Source organism: Ursus americanus, chromosome 19, assembly GCF_024610735.1.
Source record: "Ursus americanus isolate L20-20 chromosome 19, mUrsAme1.1.p, whole genome shotgun sequence".
Lineage (NCBI taxonomy): Eukaryota > Metazoa > Chordata > Mammalia > Carnivora > Ursidae > Ursus > Ursus americanus.
This window is the reverse complement of record NC_142145.1, coordinates 2,605,985-2,630,620: the sequence shown is the minus strand read 5'-3', so window position 1 is coordinate 2,630,620 and position 24,636 is coordinate 2,605,985. Positions and strand designations below refer to the sequence as shown.

General features: G+C 46.6%; 1 protein-coding gene across 7 annotated transcripts in view; it reads left to right on the top strand.

Moving 5' to 3' along the window:
- The first annotated feature begins 977 nt into the window (after positions 1–977).
- ZNF236 (zinc finger protein 236) overlaps positions 978–24,636 on the top strand; it is a 109,598-nt gene continuing 85,939 nt past the window's right edge. For 3 of the 7 annotated variants that reach the window (XM_045790289.2, XM_045790293.2, XM_045790292.2), the window contains exons 1-3: positions 979–1,328; positions 16,326–16,468; positions 17,718–17,882. In XM_045790289.2, the coding sequence (XP_045646245.2) occupies positions 1,274–1,328; positions 16,326–16,468; positions 17,718–17,882 (363 nt within the window). In that variant the 5' untranslated portion in view covers positions 979–1,273. Of the gene's footprint in view, positions 1,329–8,411; positions 15,856–16,325; positions 16,469–17,717; positions 17,883–24,636 lie in introns of those variants that run through there. The other 4 variants (XM_087869721.1, XM_045790288.2, XM_045790290.2 and 1 more) reach the window with 3 other exon arrangements.

Here is a 24,636-nt window from a genome sequence, read left to right as displayed (position 1 = left end):
CTCTATCAACTTTTCACATCTCTATACTATATTGACTAATTTTGTCTTTCTTGTCCCATTCCAAGATTTTTGGGGGAAGACATTGTTTTCCCTTTGTATTCCCTCAAAGCACCTTGCATGCAGTTGGTCATCATTATTTACTGCTTTGGATTGATTTTCCGGAGGATACTGACTGTTAGACTCCTTTCTTTGGCTTACTTGAGCAAATGATCGTTCCCTGTGTTTTAATGTAGTCTCTCAAAGCCTCCCCGACCTCTGTCGTCCTGTTACTGTGTCACAATTTTGTGGAAGCTAGTATGAGCAAACAACAATAGAAATAAAAGATGCACACATCTGAAACTGTACATTTTAATGTATTACACCAGATGATCGGGTCTTCCTCCGTCCAAGACCCTGATCTGTTAAGTGTGGGCTCCCGGGACTCTGCCCCTAGAAGAGAGTGTGGGGCGCGGATACGCTCCGAGGGACCCGGGAGGACCATGCGCCTGGTGTTTCCTGCACTTAAATGAACACCCTAAACACAGGTGAGCACATCCGAAGCACCTGGCACATCAAGGACCCTTGCTTTGCCCCTTCTCTTCCACCAGCATAGCTCCTCCTTACCACCTGTGCCAGTTCAAAGGGCACCTTTCTTATTTTCCGGACGGCTGTCCCAGCTGGTGACTTCGGCTGGACACATACTGAGTTACCCCGTTCAGGCCAGGGCCGAGGGGGGCCGAGGGTGACCACAGGCCGCCCGCTCCCTGCAAGCCGGCCGTCGGGGCCAAGAGGTATTCAGGGTGACCACGGGCTGCCCGCTCCCCACTCATGCCTTTCGTCGGGGCCGAGGCGGACCCACGGTCATCACGGACCACCCGCTCCCCGCAGGTCGGCCGTCGGAGACAGCGGTAGCCAGGTGACCATGGCCGGCTGTCCCTCCGTCCGCACCAGGCCCGAACGGCGGAACGCGCATGCGCACGGCGCCGCTCCCCGCCCCCACCTCGCGCCCGCGCCCAACGCCCCTAACGCGGCCCGCCGAGTCATGGAACCCGCCGAAGTTGGTGCGGTTCTAGCTCTCCCGTTCGCTCAGTCGGGCGACTTCCCCCCGTGAGGCCCGCGGGCGCTCAGACGGGGTTTAGCGGCCGCCCGCCCGGGCCTCTCCGCCCGCCTCCGCCACTCGGCCGGGCGCGCGCCGCGCCCCCGCGGCCGGTCCCCGCGCGTGCGCGCTCCGCCGAGTGTATGTGTGTGAGTGTGTGTGCGGCCGAGGGGTGGTCCGCCGCCGCCGCCGCCGACGATGCCGCGGGGCCGCCCCCCGAAGCCCAAGGAGAGCAAGGCGCGCGGCGACACCGGTAAGCGGCTCTGGCCCGGCCGGCCGCGTTGTGCCGCTCCGCGCGAATATAGTCCCCGGATGCGGCGCGGAGGGCGCCGGGAGCGGGCCGGGCCGGGGGCGGCGGGCCGGGGGCGGCCAGCGGGGTCGGGGCCGGGGTCGGGGCGGGGGCCGCCGCCGCCGCGCCCCGCCGCCGCCACAGCCGCCGCCGTCGCACGACTGGCGGCCGCAGGGCGCGGGCGGAATGATACCGGCGCGGTACGGCAGGCCCCTCCGCCGGGCTGGGCCTACTTTCCTGGGCCGGGCGGGCGGCGGCGGGGCCGGGGGCGAGGTGCGCGCCGCCGCCCGCCGCCCTCCTCCCTCCTCCCCCGGCCGCCCTCCTCTCTCGGCCTCCTCCCTCGCCCTCCTCCCTCGCCGTCCCCTCTCGCCGTCCTCCGCCAGCCCGCGGGGATCCGGCCTCCCCGGCCCGCCCGCCCAGCCCGGCGCTCCCGGGCGGCGGGAGGCCTTCCTGAGGGAGGCGCCTTCCCCGGGGCGGGTTTCGGGGCCGCCGGGCCGGGCCGCCGTCTCCGGGGCCCCGCGTCGCGTGTGCGGGCGGACGGGCGGACGGTCGGCGGGGCCTTCCGCACAAGTGGGCCGGAGGGAGAGGCGCCCCGGCTGGGCCTGGTCGCCCTGGACTGCCGAGTGCGCGCTCGCTTGCGCGGCCCCGGCGGGGAGGCCCGGGAAGGACCTCGGGCGCGCGGGCCAGCGGGGGCGGGCCTGGCGGGCTCCTGCAGGGGCCGGGGAGGCTGGGGGGACGGGGAGGCCGCAGAGGCGGCTGCGTGTGAGCTGGGGCCGGGAGTGGGGATGGAGGGGATGGGCTCCTGGTATTCGTCCCCTCGCTGGCGGGTTCCCGAGCTCGGGGACTCCGGGGTCCCCTGCCCCTGGGGAGGAGTAAGTGGGACTCACTGGAGGGCTGGGGCCTGGCGGCGGGCTCTGCTTTTCAAAACGGAGAAAGGTCAGATCTGGGAGCTGCAGATCAGAGTGTTTGATTTTGCCCTTCATTGCATTTAGGAAGAGAGGGGCGGACTGGGAAGTGGTGTGAACTTACTGACGGGACGGACCCAACTAGGCATCATTACTGCTGTTCTCTTAGCCATCAAGTTAGCAGACACGTAATTAAGGAAATGTTAGAATAAAGAGCATATGCATTTCAGCAAGACTCGACACACCTCGCCTAGCTTTTCAGGAGCTGAGATGTTGGCTGGGGAATAACGCAGGTGTGCGGGTTCCTAGTTGGACGGTAACAGCTCAGAATCCGGATTAGTGGCTGCTGGTGTCTGCAAGGAGACCCTAAAAGCCTGTCACTGCTCCCGTGTTGGCCTTATTTTGTTAAGTGTTTTAATTTTTGTTGAGGTTCCTTCTGCCAGAAATAATGTAAGGTGCGGTGCCTCTCAGTTACTTGGAAGAAGGTGTAGCTTAGACCGTGGAAAATTTGCATCGACTTAAGGCTGGGAACATAATCCCCCAGTCTCTCCCATCTTCCCAAATGGCATCACAGTTCACCTGGGTTTTCAAGCCCCAAACGTAAGAATTTTCTTTCTCTTATTCCTCAAGACGATTCATAATTAGTCTTGCAGCTTCTGCCTCCAAAATGTATTTCCAGTCAGCCCTACTCTTCCCAGGTCTGGCGCTCCTGGCTGGTTCAGCCTTCCTGTCTCCAGGTGGCCTTCTCTGGGAGCCTCTCACTGGTCCCAGGTAGCCTTGCCCTATCATAAGTCCATCACCCTCCTCCTGGAGGAGCTCTTTAAAATGTAGATGAAATGGCCACACCCTGATTAAAACTCTTCAAAGGTTTCTCATTCCTTAAGGTAAAATCCACATTCCTGTGGGATCCTAATTGATCTGGCCTTGTGGAGGGCTCCTTTCCCTCCGGCCTTGCTGTAGTATTCTGTTCTCTGGGATCCTGGTGGAGGCCACATTTGTGGTGAGTTGAGGCCTGTGCTCTTCCTTTTCTGAGAATCCACCTGCCCTTGCTCATTCCTTAGGTCTCAGTGCTTCAGCTTCCTGAGAGGCCTTCTCAAACCTGTCTGAAAATAACTTCACCCCAGTCTTTCTCTGCCACTGTGGTTCTCACAGTGTGGTTCCTGGAGATGCTTGGAGGGCTCTGCAGAGTAAATATTTTCATAGCAATACTGTTTGGTTATTTCACTCGGTTAGCATGTGCACTAATCGTACGAAAACTATTAGGGTTAAAATTGCTGACGCCTTTGCAGGAACGCAGGCGGCTGCGGCACCCAACTGTGAAGCTGCGGTGTCTTCGTGCATTTCACTCCAAAACAACATACTGAATATATTCCAAGTAAAATGATTTGCAGGAAAATAGAACACAACATACTGCAACAGAGAGAATGCAGAGGCAGACATGAGGATCCACTTGTCTTCTACTAAGCCAGACTTTAAAAAGATTTGTAAAAGTAAAAACTCTTCTTACTGCTCTTTTGGCGGATATATTTTTCATAAAACCGTATTTGCGTTAACATACAATAGGTTTGTTTTTAAATGAATATTTTAAAAAGTGCTCAGTTTTAATTTCTAATAAGGCAAGTGACGATATAATCTGTATACACCTAAGGTCTTTGGGGGTCCTCAGTAATATTTAAAAATGTAAAAAGACCCCGAGATCAAAATGTTGGAGGACTGTTGCTCTGTCAGTTCACTGTCATAATAATGTCCCTCATTATCTGAAATGATTTTGTTTTCTGTGTTACCATTATGAATTGTATTCCTAAGAAGAACCTGGAAGGTCGGTGGGGCTTTTTACAAATGGGGGGAATAAAGTTCAGAGAGGTTAAGTGATTTGGAAGGTCCACCCAGCTAGTGCCAGTGTTGGGATTTGAGTCCAAAGTGTGCATTTTATTATTTTGTCTGGATAAATATAAAGCCCTACATATGGGTTTATGAATTTATTCAACAAATATGTTAAAGCACTTCCTGTGATGGGTGGGCAGCGCTAAGGGCGGGGTCACAGATTTCAGCACCAGAGAACAGGATCTCTGTTGTGGCTCTTGAGGACCATGATGATGGCGGGAATACTGTGGTGGCGGGAATACTGTGGCAGCAGATCGCAGACACTTGAAGTCTAGGATTCCCAGAGAAAAGGATGTCAGAATGGAGACCTCAAGAAGAGATGAGGAGGAGGCCCACTGAAAAACATTTCTTGGAATAATAATTCGCTTAGAACATAAGTACAGTAGTCACCCGTCTCCGTGGTTTCAGGCCCCTGTGGTCTGGAGCAGGTGGTGCTCTTTCTGACATATTGTCAGAAGGTCACGGTAGCCTAACCCTGTGTCACAGTGCCTCGCTTGACGTCCCAAGAAGAAGGGTTGCGTGCAGCACAGTAAGAGACTTAGAGGGAGAGAGACATTCACTCAACTTCTACAGTGTGTTGTTGGAGTTCTCTGTTGTTACTGTTAATCTCTTACTGTGCCGATTTCTGAGTTAAACTCAATGATAGGTATGTGTGCGCGTGTAGGAGAAAACAGTACAGCTAGGGTTCAGCACCCTGCGGTCTTGGGCATCCACTGGGGGTCTGGCAGTACACCACCTGTGGATGGGCTCCTGAGGCAAAGGAAGTGGGGGTCAACGGGGGCCGTGTTTATTGGGCACTTGCTTGGTGCCTGGCACTGTCCTGGGGATATAAAGAGTGAGATCGGACTTTTTCTTTATAGTACTTATTTTAGTTTACTCTTACTAAGTAGTAATGTGACCTTGTTGGTCTTGTGTGGTTCCCATTTGTTTTTTCCAGCGCGGTGGTACAGATTTTTTCCCCGAGCTTATACCTTTAGCCGGCCTCCTGCTCAGTTTTTGTTTTCTGTCGGAGGAATATTTGTAATACTTCATTTCCAGAGAGCTGAGACAAACAGACCTTGAGCCAAATGAATAAACAGTCCTCTCTCGCTCAGATGATCAGTTCGGGCCATTTTAGCCGTGGGTGACATTGGGAACTCTGCTTTTCTCCAAGGGGGCTCGACTACTAGGATGAGAGCTAAGAGCCGTGCAGTTTCGCATACAAGGTGGCAGGGGTGCTGCCGGGTTTCAAGGTGACTCGTGCTTCAGAACTACTGGCAGGGACGAGGGGAGGACAGATTCTGCATAAACTAAAAACTTTCTAACAGTATCGGTGTCCAAGGATGTTCATTCTCCGTAATTGAACTTTCTAGGTAGGGAGAGACTTGGACTTTACGGTATTTTGAGGACTTTAGGTAACACATCAAATTTAGAGATTTTATGATCCTGGAATAAAGTAGTGAGTTAACAGGAGTTCCGAATCTTGGTCTTTCCCACAATAAAAGAAAAATATTTCATTATAAGGATTTATTAAAAAAAATCTTGGTCTTTAACACAAATACAGCCTGGGAAAACGATACGAAGCTCTAATTCTTCGTGAGATGAAGTCAATTCAGCAGTTTTTAAAATCGTGCTTATCCTACACCAGGGTCTTTCTATATTCTCTGTGTACAGAAACCGTGTCTGTGCCAAGCAGTTGGTGTTTCCAAATTACTTTTTAGTCTTAGAATTTATTACCCGAAATAATTCAGCAAGGTCTCAGGTGGTGGTTTTCACTCTTGGCAAACATGATGGAATTACCTGGGGGAGCTTTTGAAGATCCCTATGAGCAGGCCTTGAGTCCAGGTGTCTCTAAGCCTGTGAGGTGGGACCCAGGCATCGCTGCTCTGAGGGCTGCCCGGCGGGGCCGCCGTGTTGGCAGGGCTACACACCACTGGTCTGCAGCAAAGCAGTTCTGGTGGAAGGGCAGGAGATGGAGGGGTTCAGCAGCCCACACCACTGCGGTGCCTTCGCCCGAAATCTTAGCGGAGTTGAAAACTATTGCTTTAGTGGATTAAAAGGAATATTTTGTATAATAGGCGGCATGAGCGGACAGTGTGCTCTTACTACAGGTCAGACAGCTAAGGCGAACTTGGGAATCAGGTAAAGGTAGTGGGTGACCGGTAGTAGTCGGGTCTGGGGATTTCCGAGAATTGCCGAGCTCTCGTTTGGTCCGCAGGGACACGCTCCTGCTCTGCTCCAGGCAGTTATTGCCATGGCTTAGGATTTTTCAAGAAAGCCAGATGTCTGCATTTTTTTGAAACCTTTATTATTGTATTTTAATAATTATGTTAATTGAATAAAACATCTACAGAGAAAAGTGCACAGGCTTTGATGTGCTTCTTGAATTTCCATATGTAACCAGCACCCAGGACGTTGGCAGGATCTCCAGGTTTGTTCGTTCCTTCCCAACGACTGCTGCCCTCCCTCTCCGGCTCCCCTATCCTCTTCTGATACCACAGGGTAGTTTGACCTGTTTTCAAACTCAATTGAATTCATAGTGTGGACCCTTTTGTTTCTGACTTCCTTCATTCAGTGTTTGTTTTTATGAGATTATCCCTGCCATTATTTGGCAGAAATAGGTTCATTTACATGGTTTTATATTATTCCATATATAACGTACTGTCAGTTTATCCTTTCTACTGAAGGTACCTGAGTTGTTTCCAGTTGGGGGCTCTTACGTACACGTGCTGCTATGAATTTCTGCATTTCTGGGTCATAACAGACTCTGTCAAACACAGTTTTCCAGTGAATGTACTAGCTTCTCCTACCCACGGTGTCGGAGAGTTGCATTTACTCTGTCCTTTTTAGCATTTTAGCCCTTCTGGTATGTGCAGTGTTATTTTGATTTTTAACTTGCAGTTTTGTGCTAATAAAGACCTTATATCTATTAGCCATTTGTTCTCGTTTGTGAAACTATCATTTAAATCTTTTCCGATTTTCCTACTCGGTTGAATCTTTTATTTATTTTTTATTATTTTAGTTAATAGACTACTTTTTTTTTTTTTTAAATAATGATTTTTTATTATATTATGTTAGTCACCATACAGTACATCCCCGGTTTTCGATGTAAGGCTCGATGATTCATTAGTTGTGTATAACACCCAGTGCACCATGCAACACGTGCCCTCCTTACTACCCATCACCGGTCTATCCCATTCCCCCACCCCCCTCCCCTCTGTAGCCCTCAGTTTGTTTCTCATAGTCCATAGTCTCTCATGTTTCATTCCCCCTTCTGATTACCCCCCCTTTCTTTATCCCTTTCTTCCCCTACTGATCATTCTAGTTCTTATGTTCCATAGATGAGAGAAATCATATGATAGTTGTCTTTCTCTGCTTGACTTATTTCACTAAGCATTATCTCCTCCAGTGCCGTCCATGTTGTAGCAAATGTTGAGAACTCATTCTTTCTGATTGCTGAGTAATATTCCATTGTATATATGGACCACAACTTCTTAATCCAGTCATCTGTTGCAGGGCATCTCGGCTCCTTCCACGATTTAGCTATTGTGGACATTGCTGCTATGAACATTGGGGTGCATATGGCCCTTCTCTTCACTACGTCTGTATCTTTGGGGTAAACACCCAGTAGTGCAATGGCTGGATCATAGGGTAGCTCAATTTTTAACTTTTTAAGGGACCTCCACACGGTTTTCCAGAGTGGCTGTACCAACTTGCATTCCCACCAACAATGTAGGAGGGATCCCCTTTCTCCACATCCTCTCCAACAATTGTTGTTTCTTGCCTTGTCTATTTTTGCCATTCTAACTGGCGTAAGGTGGTATCTCAGTGTGGTTTTGATTTGAATTTCCTTGATGGCTAATGATTTTGAACATTTTTTCATGTGTCTGTTAGCCATTTGTATGTCTTCATTGGAAAAGTGTCTGTTCATATCTTCTGCCCATTTTTTGATTTGTTTATTTGTTTCTCGTGTATTAAGTTTGAGAAGTTCTTTGTAGATCTTGGATACCAGTCCTTTATCTGTAGTGTCATTTGCAAATATATTCTCCCATTCCGTGGGCTGCCTCTTAGTTTTTCTGACTGTTTCCTTGGATGTGCAGAAACTTTTAATCTTGATGAAGTCCCATAAATTCATTTTATCTTTTGTTTCTCTTGCCTTTGGGGATGTGTCATGAAAAAGGTTGCTTTGGCCGATGTCGTAGAGGTTGCTGCCTATGTTCTCTAGAATTTTGATGGATTCCTGTCTCACATCGAGGTCTTTCATCCATTTGGAGTTTATTTTTGTGTATGGTGTGAGATAGTGGTCAAGTTTCATTCTTTTGCATGTAGCTGTCCAATTTTCCCAGCACCATTTATTGAAGAGACTGTCTTTTTCCCACCGGATGTTTTTTCCTGCTTTATCAAATATTAGTTGCCCAAAGAGCTGAGGGTCCATTTCTGGGCTCTCTATTCTGTTCCATTGGTCTATGTGTCTGTTTTTGTGCCAGTACCATGCTGTCTTTGTGATCACAGCTTTGTAGTACAGCTCGAAATCCGGCATTGTGATGCCCCCAGCTTTGTTTTTCCTTTTCAACAGTTCCTTGGAGAATAGACTACTTTTTATAGCAGTTTTAGACTTACGTTAAATTGGGCAGATAGTACCTAGTTCCTGCATACTCCTTACTCTCCCCCCTCAGGCTGTCCCCTGTTATTAACATCTTGTGTTACTGTGGTACATGTGTAACAATTAGTGAGCCAATTTTGATACATTATTATTTAATAAATTCCATAGTTTACATTAGGGTTCACTGTCTCCATAGTTCTGCTTGCTCTCCTGGCATAGTTGGAATCATACAATATGTAGCCTTTGCAGACTGCCTTCTCTTACTAAGCAATATGCATTTAAGATTTCTTCCTGTGTCTTCAGGGCTTGACAGCTCATTTCTTTTTATTGCTGAATAATATTCCATTGTCTGCATGCACTAGAGTTTATTTACATTGGAAGGATATGTTGGCCGCTTCTGGTGTTTGGTAGTTATAACTTGCTCTAAACATTTGTGTGCAGGTTTTCAGCTCATTTGGGTCAATGTTGAGGACCACTGTGCAGGATGGTACGGTGAGACTGTGTTTAGCTTTGCAGGAAATTGCCAAACTCCTGCAAAGTGGCTGGGCCATTCTGCATTCTCACCCGCAAGGAATGAGAGTTCCTGCTGCTCCACATCCATGTCCACGTTTGCTTGATTTGATTGATTTTTTAAAAATTTTAGTCTTTCTCATAGGTGTGTCCTGGTATCTCATGGTTTGAATTGCAGTTCCCTTATGAGATATAATGTAAAGCATCTGTTTGTATGCTTCCTTGCCGTCTGTCTGTCTTTGGTGAAGAGTTCTGTCTTTTCATTATGGATGTGTAGGAGTTCTTTATATGTGCCGTATAGGAGTTCTTTGTACTTTCCTGTTCACTCTTTTAAGGGTATCTTTTCACGAAAGAAGTTCCTAATCTTAATACTGTCTCATTTATCAGTCCTTTCATGTTTAGTACTTTTGGGACCTGTGTAAGGAATCTTTGACAATTGTAAGATCATGAAGACATTTTCCTATATTTTCATCTAGAAGCTTTATTGTTCTACTTTTCACCTTTAAATTGATAATTCGTCATCAACTGTTAAAGGGCATTTGCATTGTTTTTATTTGCTGGCTGTTGTAAATAATGCTTCTGTGAGCATTTTTAAACATGTGTTTTTGGTACACCTACGTACACATTTCTGTGGGGCTATACCCAGGAGCGGAATTGCTGGGTTACAGGTCTGTTCAGCTTTGGTCAATGCTGCCAAATGGTTTTTGAGAGATTGTAGTGATTTTCATCCTTTCTAGTGGAATATGAGATTTCCAGTTGCTCTGCATCCTCCTCAGTCCTTGTTTTTTTCTCTTTTTACTTTTAGCCTTCCTAGTAGATGTGCAGTTTACTTTTCTAAAACAGTATTTTTTGTTTCATATTTATCATACCTTGGATTTTCACAGCGACCCCGTAAGTACGCAGGATGGAAATCATCCTCATCTTTGGATGAAGAGTGGAGCCGAGCAGCAGATGATCTGCTTTGCAGAGACCTTAGGAACCACTTGGCAGGACTGACATTCCTAAAGCTCCTGACTCCCAGCCCTGCTTTCATCACCATCTCCCTAATCTGTGACCAGTAATCCATGTTTTAATCTATAGATACCATTTTTTTAAGATCTGTACATTAAACATAGTATCCCTGTGCATACATACTTCATTGGAAATTGGGGCAGAACCTTGGCCTGGGCTCTGCACGGTGGTCTGTGGCACCCTTTAGCTCTACGTGATTGTTGCTGCAGTGCTAACATAAATTGTACGTTTGTGGAGACGAGACACAGAATAATGGCAGCAAATAGATCAACAAGAAATTATTCTATTACATATAGAAAATTAGTTTTTTGCATTGTCTAAGGATGCATTATTCTCAGCAGTACACTCCCGGATTATTCTCAAAAAGGCCCTGTTACTTTTAGGCCTTGGGCCTCCAATTATTTTAGCTAGGTGGGGAGGCTGTACTACTGGAGGTATTATTTTGTTATAATTTTAACACACCATGGTTTTGTTAAATTTGGATAATGTATATGGTGTCTAAATATACATCCACCTGAGTTTAAAGTCTTCTTTAGAAATAAAAATTTACAGGTAATAAAAGCAAATATTTGAAAGAGGATTGATATTCCTTTTAAAAATAAGAGACAGTGTAGTAATAGGCTTGAAAGGGAAACTCCACACAGATACAAATACTGACGAAGTGGGCATATTGAAAGCACACCTGGGTAAAGGTGAACTTTACTGTGGGAACATGAGCGACCTGACCCTGTTAGGGACCATTTGGTGAGTCTCTGACGAGGTATTTATCTTTGACTCTGTGTCACAGATAATATTTCCTATCATTTATCATGAAACCAGTATCAGTGTTTCAGACTCTAATTGTCTCATTGAAACTTCTCATGGTTTTGACAAGCAGGGTACTTTGGCTTGACTCTCAGTTGAATGTATTTTATACTGAAAGAACCTAAACAGAGTTAGGCTTACAATTGATGTAAAATATTGTTGATAAAATCCAGGTTCATGTGCTGTTTTTACAGTAGGCTCAAGGTTGAAATTGGGGTCTCATCTCAGAAATCATGACCTTGAGAGGCATGGAAGCCTGATTAATAAGGAGAGAGCCTTGAATTATGAGTTGAAAATTACTCCCAGTTCTGCCCTAATTGTGTGATTTTGACCAAGTGGCTAAAGTTCTCTGGGGTCTTAGGTTCCTTAGCTATACAACAGGGGGAATGGAGTGTATAACTCACCTTTTCCCCCCAAGTAAATTGTATTTCTTTTTTATCTAACTCCTTTTGAATAGGTAATACATTGTAATGCTTCAGAATTTAAGAAAAATGAAAAGTCCCTTTCCTAGCCCTATTCCCCAGATAGTTACCTTTTTTACAGGTAACCAATGCTATTACTTTTTTCTGTAGTTTTACAGGGGTATTTTATGCACATACGAGCACGTCTGTGGTGTATCTGCCCCACCCTCCCTTTTTTTTAAAGGAGTGACGCACCTAGAACATACTGCTTTTTTCACTGACTACATTTTGAGGATTACTTTTTTATATGAGTACATTTCATTTCCAAATGAATAGTTACTAATAATAAATACGTTTGAAAAAATAATGGGCGAAATTCAAAAAGTGCCAGTCTTCCCTGGTAGTACACCTCCCTGGGTGCAGGCACCTTTGAGTTGACAGATGTTTGTTCCTTCTTAGAGGGAAGCAGGTGCTTGTGGCTGGTGCTATGAACTCGAGCACTTTCTTTTCTGACAGAGATTCTACGGAGAAAATAATGTAGATGCATTTCAGCTAGCTCCTGGGAACAGCCAAATGGCTAAGGAATATCTGTACCAGATGAGAATAGTTAGTGGGTACAAAACAAGCTGGACGGATACTAACTTAGGTAATTTTGAGGTGAAGGGCATGAGTCAGGCTACAAGCAGAGATTAGATATGCTGGTCTTGGGTGCTTCGGACACCTGGGTAGAGACCAAAAAAGTCATTAGCTTTCATCTTATCTCTGACTATTCGGTAAATATTTGCTAGGTGCTCAGGATGTGCCGGGCTTTGTGCAAGGCTTTGGAGATACAGTGACCAAGTAGAAAGGGCTCACGGGCCCAAGCACTGCAGAGTTTTACCTGAAAAAGTCCAGCTGTGCTTAGACCTGAATGCTGACCAGTGTGGGAGGAACAGGAGAAAACAGGAGAAAGGAGAAAAGAAGAAACTAGAAAACAGTAAAAATAACACACACACACACACACACACACACACACACACGAAAGTAAAGAGGAGAAAGCATGGTAGCTGAAGTGGGACCCTTCTTGAAGTAGGGGCAACAGCTGTCAGACTTACCGAAGGTCTGTTTGGTGACCTCGGAAAGCATCCTAATGTCAGAATGGAAAAGCAGAGAAAATGCCTCCATGGTTAGAGAGGTGGGCTCTCGGGGACAAGATGTTGGAAGGCGGGGACCTGGGTGGCTCAGTCGGGTAAGCATCTGCCTTTGGCTCAGGTCATGATCCCAGGGTCCTGGGATCGAGCCCCACATTGGGCTTCCTGCTTGGCAGGGAGCCTGCTTCTCCCTCTCCCTCTACTGCTCCCCCTGCTTGTGCTCTCTCTCGCTGTGTCAATAAGTAAAACCTTAAAAAATTTTTTTAAAAATGCCTCAGCAGGATTTATGGGTAGCTGGGATCTTCAATGCATAGTGCTTAAGGATTTAAGTCAGGAGACGCAAGTTAGAGTTAAATCAGTGGAATGCTATAAATGCAATGGGTTTTGTTGAATCATCGTGTCATAGAGAGGCGTTGTGTGTAAGAGATCAACTTAGCAGGGTGGCTGGCTTAGTCAGTGGAGCGGGCGTCTTGATCTTGGGGTTGTGAGTTTGAGCCCCACATTGGGTGTAGAGATCACTTAAAAATCTTGAGGGAAAAGAAAAGTTCATTTTAGCTCTTTAGATCAGAGATAAGGACAGACCTTTGCCATTAAGATTTAGCTGCTGGGGCTGCTTTGCTGCGCGCGCTCCTGGGAGAAGAGCAGTTCATCAGACCGCTTGTCCAGTCCCCACTGTGGACCGGGCCTGAATGTCGCTGTGGCAGAGATGGTTACGGAGGGGCGGCTAGGGCCTTGGGTGGCAAGGCTGAGCATTAAAGAGATGGCCGTGTTCCTAAATCGTGGGTAGACTCGTCTCAGTAGCCTCAGGAACACTCGCCTATTTTAATCTGCTCAGCTCTGAGACAGGCTTTCTGATTTGGGGGTTGGCTGATAGTTATTGTTTTATACTATTGAGAATCTCTGCGTGAAGAGTTAAATTGATTTTGAAACGAGTCTTCACATTTTTTTCAAGAAAAACAAAGGTGCTCAAACAATTTTTGATCTTTGCAATCAGTTTGTGTTTACATTCGAGAGTGAATTTGAGTTCTTGGTATCAGGAAGGGTGAGCGGTTGAAGAGAATGTGGTCACGCCTCTGTGTGTGTGTAAGGTGACTGTCGGGGAAACCGGCTGGAATCAGCCTAGAGTCTCCCTGCGTTCCCGAAACCTCACAGTGACCCCTCCCCTGCCGCTGGGGGCGGGCCGAATGCTGTCCTGGATGAACTCCTGGATTTGAGCACTGCTGAATGCACGGGGCCCGTGCTTCTGTTGTGTGTGTGGAGGGGGGCTGCAGAAAACACCTGTTCTCATTCGGGAGGCGTCAGGAATTGTGGTGTCACCATCTCACGGAAGTTCCTCTGGCTGCTCCTAGGAAATGCAGCCGTGCTCAGGAGGGCACCAGGAGGCGGCCGTGGATCTGGCCAATCTTACAGGGCTCCCTGGCCCTCAGAAGTCTGGCGGCCTCTGTGGCTGTGGCTTTTACCCTCCCCAACAACGGGCGATGCCTGGACAGGGAGAGTTTGCATGAAGTTTTCACAGGGCTCGTGGATCTCCCGAAGCGTGTCCTAAGGATACATCAACTTCGTAGACCTCTTTTTGGAAAACACATACCCTGGGGACCAGCAATTTGAATGAGCTTGAAGAGGTGATGGGCAAGAGGGGTTTTATTAAGGCCTTGGACGCCACCCCCACAGAAAGCAAAGTGTGGATGAGAGAGCCCACCTCGCCCTGGGAGAAAGGCTTGGACTTCTCAGTGCAGAGAAAAAGCACAGTTACAAAGTTGTTCCCCCAAAGCAAAGTGAAGGTCTGGAGATGCTGTGGATTTTAAAATTATGCACAACGTGTAAACTAAAGCATGTTTTTTTTCCCCTTCAATTACACTTTAATTTGAATTAGCATTGTTTTAAGTTTGTCTTTGAACCAAATTAATACTGTATTATCACTGCGGGAAGGGACTTAGTGAAAATGTGATTTTATTATGTTTTGAGCTTTGTTAAAGAGGGAAATCTTGTTTCTTAAGATAAAAATCTTTTTTTGGAAAAGTCTTAATTCATAAGCAAAACAATGTCATTTTTGGTTTTAAATGTATAGTTTCTTATCTCTTAGGGTTTTATCTATTGGTTGCAGTTAATTATATCCTTTCTCATTTTGGGGTGACATTAAGCAGTTTCAACATAGAGGCTGTGGACATTGTTTCATTCTACATCCTGAAATTGCCTTTTAATTTTGCTTTTTAGTGAGGAGCTCTCTCATGACTGTGTTCAGCCATTAGGTGGAAACACTCGCTACTGAATTTTTAAAACACAATTTTCAACAGATATTTTACTTGAACATTCCCAACCTCTAAGCTATTTCTTTCCATAGTATTAACTTTCCCAAAAGGAGTACTATACCAGTTGATGTGGTCCCAGCAATCATTTCATTGGGGCCCAGAGAGCATAAAACATTTTGTTACTAATTTAATTAAAGTGGAAATTTTGAATACATGGCCTTTGGATAGAATGTGGATACAGTGAGGAATAAATAGAATATAAGTTACGTGTATCTTTTCTGTGGTGGCCCATTCTGTTTCTGGGTGAAGTTGTTCTATTGAATTATATTAGTGTTTCTTGAAACTGCAATGTGCTTTCCTCAAGGATCTGCTGTAAGAATTTCTGAAGGGGGCTCCAGCCTTCTCCTTGGCGCTCTTCTCCCACCTCCTCTGTGGCCTCTGCCACCTCCCGCCTGGAGAATCTCTCAGTTGTTGCTTACCGCACATGCCAGTGTAGGGGAGGGGGCCTTGTGGCCGAAGCTGGACTGCAGGCTGTTTTCTCAGAGGAGGGGATTTTAAAGGTCTGTTGAAAATTTGGAATGCCTGTGTTTACCACAAGGACGTTTGAGAAATAGAAGACTGTCCGGAGCTTCCTTGAGTCTTGAAATCAACCCTACTTTACTGTCCAGATACAAAGAATTGTATGTGTTGTATTTCTCGTCTTTGTATCATTAATATGTGTTATATATTTGTGCCTAAATTATAAGACTGGGAGTTTATTATTTTACGTAACTGTAGAGGTTTAAGACATCTTTATTTTCCGAGATTCTTGATAAATTTTTGTGATTATTACACTTTTATTTGAAAATACTTTTATGTTTATAGCTGTTGACTTATGTGGGTCTATAGAAGCACATCATGAAGCCTAAGGATTCTTCAAAGCACTGTGGACAAAGGTCTTCCTAAACCCTAACCATATGGGAGAGCAGAAGTTTTTCCTCTCTGACTTAATCTCCCTCTGCAGCAGTTTTCAGAGGTAGATTGAATTAGTGAATTAGTTTTTATGGTTCTACTTGAGTTTTGTTTGCTGAGTGACTTAAGGTGAACAGTGTGGGTTGCTGATGGACTCTCAAAGCGACTTAGGGATGAAATGGGCTGTGATTTCCAGCGACTTTGAACCATATTAAGCGTGAAGGCAAGGCTGAGAGACATCATGGCTTTTGCATGTCTTTGGGTGGATGTCAACTCAGGAGCTTAGTTTCAGATTTTTAAAAAGCCTACCAGCAAGTGCTTATAATCCCGTTGTCCTGTGCCTCAGTCTTCCCAGCATTTCTCAATTCTGACTTAAAATCATGTCCTTTCAAAAAATTGAAGATATCATTAATTTCTTCTAAAATTCTCTCGTAAATCTGACATAATTTGGTTTCTGAACAATAACCAAATAATTTATTTATGTGATGAGAATAACAACTGGTATTTATTGTCTATACTTATGCAATTTTATAGATGGAGTTTTAACATTGAATGCGGAGAACACTAATTATGCCTATCAAGTTCCAAACTTCCATAAGTGTGAAATCTGTCTGCTATCTTTTCCAAAAGAGTCCCAGTTTCAACGCCACATGAGGGATCACGAGCGAAATGACAAGGTATGTATTCTCAAGAGGGATGTCAGAAATGTGAGCGTTGAAACTGGAGGTATGGTGACAATCAGCATGTCAAATACAAATTTTCCTTGTAATTTAGATTTCTAAATTGTGGGGCATTTTATCTTACGTGAGTACGTCCCCCGATGCTTTGTGCTTAGTCGTAGTCGTATCCTAAGCCTTATGTTGGTTAATGAGATCAAGTGAGAGCTTGTCTAGTGAATCTCTGTGTTTAAGTTCTGTGTCCATGGACGAAGAAATCATCTGAAAACAGGACGTTCAGTGGTTCGCTTTCCCTGTGCCGCATGCAGAATTGTTGTATCTTGATGTGTTTTTCTCCAGCAGGGAGTATTATCCTGAAGTGGTCTTGCATTTAAAAATGGTATTCCAGAGATTTTAGATAGCATTTCAGCAGGGAGTAACACTGTCTTAGAGATTTGAATCCTTTTTTGCAGGGCCCCTTGTGGGCTAGGTTAAGAGTATTAGTGTCTTAATGGAATGATCTGCCTGATACATAGAAAGTGGCAGTTAAAACTACCATTAAAAAACGATCGTTGACTTTCCCTAGGTTGGGTACGCCGGTGAGGCATTTGAGGTCAGGAGAGTGCCAGGGACCTCTTCTCTAGGGAACAGGACACGACTAACTCTGGCTTTGTTTTCAGCGTGAATATGATACAGAATATATGTTCATATATAATATCACTAGTCCTGATATCAACTGGTATTACCCTCCTAATTGAAAATCTGAAAATACTGACTCTTTAGTGTCTGGACATTCAGAGAGAAATACCAGTGGTTATTTTATCTTTCTGCAAATAAGTGGCAGAGTACCTTTCATTTGGGGAAAATTTTAGACTGTGATAAGCAACTCTCTTATAATCTAGTAAACGGTTTTATGACTACTGATTTTACTTGAAGTGATTCTGTTTAGAGCAGTGGAGTTGGTCAGAAAAGAAGAGAAAAATCCACCCCAGCGAGTTGAAGTTTCTCACGTTTATTTTCATAGAGACTATATCCTGATACATTTATATGCAGCATTTTATTAAAGATATTTTCTGCATTCCTTATAATCCTTTGAGAAATTTCGTAAGGAGATCTGCCGTGTCCATTTTGGATTTATTGACTTCAGGTCCAGAAGAGACTTGAGAAGTTCCTTAGATTGTCTGTAGATTATGGTACTTGTGAATATTGCATGGCATTTATTGTGGAAAGATTGTATTTCAGTGGCTTCTTGACTTTTCTCTCCAAATAGCCACATCGATGTGACCAGTGCCCCCAAACATTTAATGTTGAATTCAACCTGACACTTCATAAATGCACCCACAATGGGGAAGATCCTACCTGTCCTGTGTGTAACAAGAAATTCTCCAGAGTGGCTAGTCTCAAAGCGCATATTATGCTACATGAAAAGGAAGAGGTAATTATTTTGGCCTATACTTTGTTCATGGATTTTTAAAGTGCATCTAATCCTTAGGGGGATTTTAGGTATCAACTAGTTTAAAAAGCCTTTTGTATAGATTTCAAGGAGTTAATTATCATTCAGTGTGCCTTGCCTAATTCTCCACTTCAGGGACAAGATGTTTCATTTCTGGCTGTCAGTACCTTAGGGCAGACACTTCAGTGTGTAGTATATTTGGAAGACCCACATGTGCCCAGGTAGGATTCTGCAGTGGTCAGAAGTAGACGCTGTCTCGCTGAAGACGGTAGTATCTCCTCACTTGGCTCCTGGATCCCCTGACTTGTGGGAATGTGGGAGAAGAGAAGAAATTCACGATGCCCCCCTGCAGTTTATACACCAAAGTGAGCGGTTCTGAAAGGGCCACAGCTGTAGTCTCTGGACCGCACTGGGGATGACAGGGCTACACTGCTGATGTGTGAGCGGGGGCTCCCTGTTGCCGGGGTGGGTGGGCCTAATTTGAAGTAAAATGGCTGTTGCTTTAAAAATATTAACCCCCATATCCCTGATTATTATTGTGTCAAATTAGGAAAATGCAAACAGTAGAAAGGAGAATATAATAGTCACCTTTAATTCTACTGTTCAGGGCTGGGTTATAGCAAACTGGTATACTTTCTTCCTGAGACAGAAAAACAAATACAGTTTTTAAATTTTGAGTTCATACTTTCTATATATGTTTATCTCTTCTTTTTATATATGTCTTTACCTTTTAATATAAACTAATTTATTTTTATCTTTTAAAACTTATTATATAAATAATGTGTGTTTATTTTGGAAAAAAATTAGAAACTAAAGGTTAACAAGAGTAACATTAGAAGAACTAAGAATCACAACATTTGGACAGAAAGCACACATAGTCTTTCAGACTTTTTTTTTTTTTTTTTTGCTATACGTGCTTTCCATAATAGTTTATTTATTTAAGAATAGCTTTTTAATTCAAAAATACTTATGCTACTGTTTTGTAACCTGCCCTTTTTCCTTAATATATTTGTAAATCTATCTTTCCCCATTTCACTTACTATGTTATAAATGTTTCCCCATGTCAGCATTTTAAATTACTTTATTATTCTCCTGCATCTGTACATAGCATAATGATATGCAGTCATTTCTTTTGTTATTTAACATTTATTTATACTTTTTAAAATTATACACAGTGCATCTTTATATGTATCTTTAATTATTTCATTAGGATAGATTCCTGCAGTTGGATTTACTGAATTAATGCTACTTTTTCAAGTTCTTTGTAGAATACCACATTATGTTCTAGAATGTTCTAGAAAGCCCATGCTGCTTCACACCTTCTCCTGCAGAGTGTAGGTATTCCTTGTCCCACTGATTATTTTTTTGTTTTTGCTTTTGTTTTTTGAAAAGCAGAAAGTGCTTGTGTTAGGTGGTATATTGAAATATTCCGGACTGAGTTCTACATGCGCACAGTGAGAGATCCGAGTAGAGGAGGGTGCAGAGCATGATTCTCTCCTGCTGGGAGCAGCTTCTGTGCCCTTCCCCGGGCATCCGGGGCACATACACATCTGTCTGCAGCCTGTTAATACAGGCCTTTGTCTTCGGTGAGCTGCACCTTGGCTCTTGCGACGCGTCCGCGCCTCATGCAGCCGTCTCATTCTTTCCAGCAGCACACGGCATTACGTGGTGTACACACGTGTCATAATCCACAGGTTGCCCGGCAGACACGTAGGTGGTTTTCCGCCTTTTGTCTATACAAACAGACCAAGCTACAGTGAGCAATCTATTCATTTACAGATAGAGTCTGGTTCTGTGACTTGCTTAGAAATACTTCCCAAATCTGAAATGATCATTTCTTAAAATCCCACCGCATCTCGTAGCACAGGCCCACATGCGGTGCAGCACACGTCGGAGTGCACACCGATCCCTCTACCGCCAGTCTCTCCTTCCGGGACTCCCGCGTGCCTCCCTGCCGTCCTCCACCGTGGGGACCGGGGCCCCAGCACTGGCACGCTCGCTCAGTCCTTTGCTCTGTTCTGTCATTGTCGCTGGAGTCGTTTTGCAGTAGCCTGGCTCAGCCCACTGTAAGTCAGCCTACTGAATGTCACCTAGGATCTGAAGGACATTCGGGGCTCTTGGGTTCAGCCCGCGTCCTGTTTTAGGCCCACCCCTTTCCTGTGCGGACTGACTGCCCTTGACCTGGGTCCAGTCGGTGTGACCACAAAGACAGCCCAAAGCAGAGTGGGGTTGAGGGCGACGTGGGGGGGGGGGCGTGAGTTTCGATATCTGGATAGTAACTGACTATTACGAGTCAAAGTGGTACGAACACGGAGCATCAGAAGAGCCGAAGCCGCCTGTACTGTCTGCCTGGCCCTCCCAGGGTCCCCGGGGCACTGCCACCTTCTCGTGCTTCATCTTTGCCTTTGCTGTGTTTCTGTGCATGATAAGCAAATGTTCATATGCTTCCTGTTTTCCTTTTCTGGTTTATTATTAATGGGAATGTTAGAATTTTGCCTCATTAAAGATCAGTTGGTACTTTTACTTTGATTGAATTAAAGTTTTAGATTGTTACAGGGGAAAATTGAACATGTTTATAGTATTGAATCTTTATCGTCAGAACATCTCGGTGGCCGTCCACTCTTCCCCGTGTGATAGGTGACAGAAACCGGATTGGATGACAGGCACAGGGAGGGTTAATCAGATTCAACAGCCCATAAAACCCCCTGGACTTAGAAACTCCAGTGGCTATCCTCTAGGGTCCCCTCCCTCCTCGGGAGCTTTGTACTGTCGCTTTACTGTCACTCAATAAACCTCGCTGTGCTGCCCACCGAAACCCCCCCAAAAGACAAAAAAACATCTCGGTAGTGTTTTGTTCATATGGATCCAGTATGTTATTTAAATTCTTAAGTGTTCAGGATTTTTATTGCTGTCATTTAGGGGGTCTTTCTGTTCCGTGTTTGTCATTTGTCTATGGGAAAGGAGTGTGTTTTTGTATGTTAGTTTTGTAGCCTGCCATCCTACCAGGTTCTCTTTGGGGTTTCAGCTCTACAGCCTCGTCTACAAATAGATGTTCTCTTTTCACTAGCGTGGGGGGGGGGGGGTCTAAAATAAAATCAGCCGTTGATCCTTATAAGTCATCATACTCTGTCGTGATAGCATATCCCCCTGACTTTTTATTTTGAGAAATCTCACACTTGAAAGGTTGGTACAATGAATACTGGAGAACAGTGAATCCTTTACCTGGATTGATGTTATTAAAATTTGCCAGACACCACCCTGCCGCCCCACCCCATCGTCCTGTTACTGCTTCACCTCTAAACACTTTCGTACGTGTCTCGTGAGGACAAAGACGTTTTTCCTCATGATCACAAAACTGTCCTCAGACCCGCGAGTCACCGTTGCTGCCGTCATTCATCTCGGAGGCCCTCACCTGGAGTGAGGGGTGAGGACTTGCTGGAGGTGACTTGTGAGCCAGAGACCCAGCTCTCCCTTTGGCCTGAAGGTGAGGGCGGGAGTGAGTTCAGGGGGAGGTGAGGATGAGGTTCAGGCGGGGACCACCTGGACGGCTCCTCCTGGGCCGCAGCGGACTTCCCGTGCTGAATCCCTAAGCTCTTCCGCTCAGGCCAAAACCTGAGGGTGGTTTTTTGTTTTTATTAAGTGCTTCGATCCCTGCAGCGAGCTAGTACTTGTCTGACTAACTTAGCAGTCCCGGGAAAAGCTACCGCACTGAACTGGGCCCTGCACAGCTTTTAAACCCGGCATTTCCCGTGCCACGCTGACTTTCGCTCAGTCCCTGCTTTCAGCCACCACGGCTCCGAAACCCACCTTCACAAAGGTAGGGATGGAGCTCGTCCTGCGCCCGGGGTGCATCTCCCTTGAGAATGTCAGTGACCCTCGCCTCCTCCGTGTGTGTGTCCTGGAGCCGCGGGGCGCCTGGCCCAGTGCCTGGGACGCTGGCCCGAGAGCCTGGTTCGTCCCTGTGAAATGGAGCCACTGCTCTGTCGTCGCCAGGGGAAGACACCAGGCGGCTGGCGATGGGCGCGGGAAGCCCGCCTGGGGAAATGGGAGCGGAGCCGGGTCCGAACCGGGTACACGCGTTATATTACATGGAACACGTGGGCCGTTGCCGAGAAGGAGCCTGGGCACCCGCGGCCAGCTCAGCGTGTGTGAAGCCCGCGTGATGGCGTGAGAGAGGCGTCAGGACAGTGGGGACGTGGGTCTGGGCTGGGAATGGGGCAGGGGTGTGCGGCTGCTCCGGTGGGGACGGCTGGGGCGCGTGCTGGCCTTCTTCAGGGTGCCCGCAGAGGGTGGCGGTGGCAGGGAGGGCTGTCCCCTCCCAGGGGCCGGACTCTCTGTGCCTCACGGTGCTGCTGCTTCAGGGCTGCCTTCTAAGATCAACTCTGACTTTCTCCGTGGCGCGAAAGGGGAACAGCAGTGATTTATCATTTCCAGAAATTCTTAGTTTCTTGGACATTAGTTTCAAAAATCTTCCCTTGGTTGTATTTTCTCTTCCACACACTTTGTCCGTCTTCTTTCCCCTGTTGTTCCTCCAGATGGCTCACCAGGAGTCCTTCCCTCTGATGACTGTCTCCTCTCTCCCTTCCTTGGCTGGTATCTGGTTTTGTGGGTTTGAAGCTGTTCAATGACATCATCTCCCGGAAGCCCCGTTGTGCAGGCAGCTGGCCTCACCTGACCCTCGGTGTCATCGGTGACACCCCAGCTGCCTTTGCCTTTCACAGTCGTGGTTGTGAGAATGTCAGTGTTCCATCATTTGACTCTTTTTCCCCCCCGCAAAAAGATCTTTGAGAAACATGTATTTCCTGATGAGTAGACTTTACATTTCTGTTACCGTTGCTGTCCTGTCTTCTCTGAGTGTGACAGACTCTGAGCTCTCAGATCAGTGAGTGATCATCAGAGAGGAAGGGGTGGACAGTCAGTGGGCTTCAGTGGAACAGGGGTCTGCAGCAGGTGGCGGGAGGAGTGAGGATGCTGGCCCAGAGCCATGGCATCTACTGCTAGGAGACGGCTTCTAGAAGCTGGGGAAAGATAGTCACCTGACTTCGTCATCCCACACCGGCGGGAATTCCTGATGGGGTTTTTCCAGGGGCAGAAGCAAAAAGGCTTTGCTGTGCTAACTTCAGATGTGAAAATGCATTGGCCTCTTGTGAAAAATAAGGCGCTCTTTTCTTAAAGGTGGTGTTAGGGCCCAGGTTCGGAGTTTTCCTCTGTCACTGGTCTGGCCTTGTGCAGTTCAGAGCGGGTGGGGCCGCTGTACCCTCCAAGGCTGTCCGGGATCCCCCCTGCCCTCCTCTCTCTCTGAATCTTACCTCTGAGATGTGGCTCAGTGAGAAGGGGGAGGGAGGGCCATGCTTCTCCTGAGAGGCCCAGTCTGCAGGTGAGAGAACACAGACCTCACCCAGAGTGGTGGGAGTGGAGTTTTTAGTCAGTGAGCCCTACGCTCGGGGAGGCAATCTAGTACTGTGTAAGAAAAGAATAGATGTTGGAACACGAGTGTTAGTCTCTTCCACGTATGTTGAAACAATACAGTTTTGGCTACCTTTTTCTGTTTGGCGTGTTTTTATTTCTCAGTGACTTGGTATGAATATGGTACATTAGTAATACTTAGAGGATGAAGGCCTGACCTTCGGTCACATGCAAAATAACCTGTAAGAATCCAGCCAACATGCAGAAGCCTTTCTATCCCAGCCCCCTACCCCCTTTCAACTGGTTTCACCCAGTTGCCGGAAGGCTGTGGAAGGCAGGAAGAAGGCTGGCAGCTGAGGGGCCTCGGGACTTGAGGGGCAGTACGGCAGCGAGCTCCTCGGGCTTCTCTTCCTGCTGTATGCCTGGACAGGTTGCTGGAGGAGCCCGTAGCCTTCTGCCAACAGGCGCAAATGAAAAAACGCTTCAAGAAACCTAGTTCCCCTGAGCCAAAACTGGCAAAAGACCGGGTTTACCAATAGAAAATCTTTTTGACGATGCCCCCCCCACTCCAGCCAAACACCGACTGAGAAACTGCTCCACCAGGCTGTGAATGGTCTGCCACCCCATCCTGTCCCGTTCCTCAGAGACAGGTGGCCCTCTGATCCCGGACCGCTGGGGATTGAGTACGGAGCTGATCTTGCCTCCCTCTCCTGGCAGAAGGAGGTAGAACCCAGGTTTCCCCACGATGGTGTTAGCAGAGCCAGGCTGGAAGCTGACCTCTCACACTCCACCCGGCAGAAGCAGGCAGAGTTCTGGTTCTCTGCCAGAGTAGTGCCGGTGGGTCAGTGGGGCGGTGAGCCCCTGACAGCAGTGAGATTAACCAGATGACGCAGGGCGGACTGGTCCGTACCGTGGTCCCCCCTACCCCCCCCCGCCCCGGGGTGCGCAGGGCCCTGCGGTCAGCCCCCACCCCAGTGTGCTGCTAGCTGCATTAGACAGAGTTACCGCCTGCTGAAAGATAAGCAGAGATCTAGGCTCTCACAGCACGATACCCTCAGTGTTCAGGATACAGTTGAAAATCACTCAGCAGACCAAGAACCACAATAGTTCCAACGGTAATGAGAAAAGATAGCAGATTCCAGTACTGAAGGGACCCCGATGTTGAAATTATTTGGCAAGGATTTTAAAGCAGTCATCATAAAATTGCTTTATGACTTGTTTTGAAACAAATGAAAAAATGGAATAGAAGAGAGAAGAACCAAAGGGAAATTATAGTGAAAAATGCAGTGAACATAAAGAACTCAGTTGAAGGGCTTGGCAGTGGAGTGGG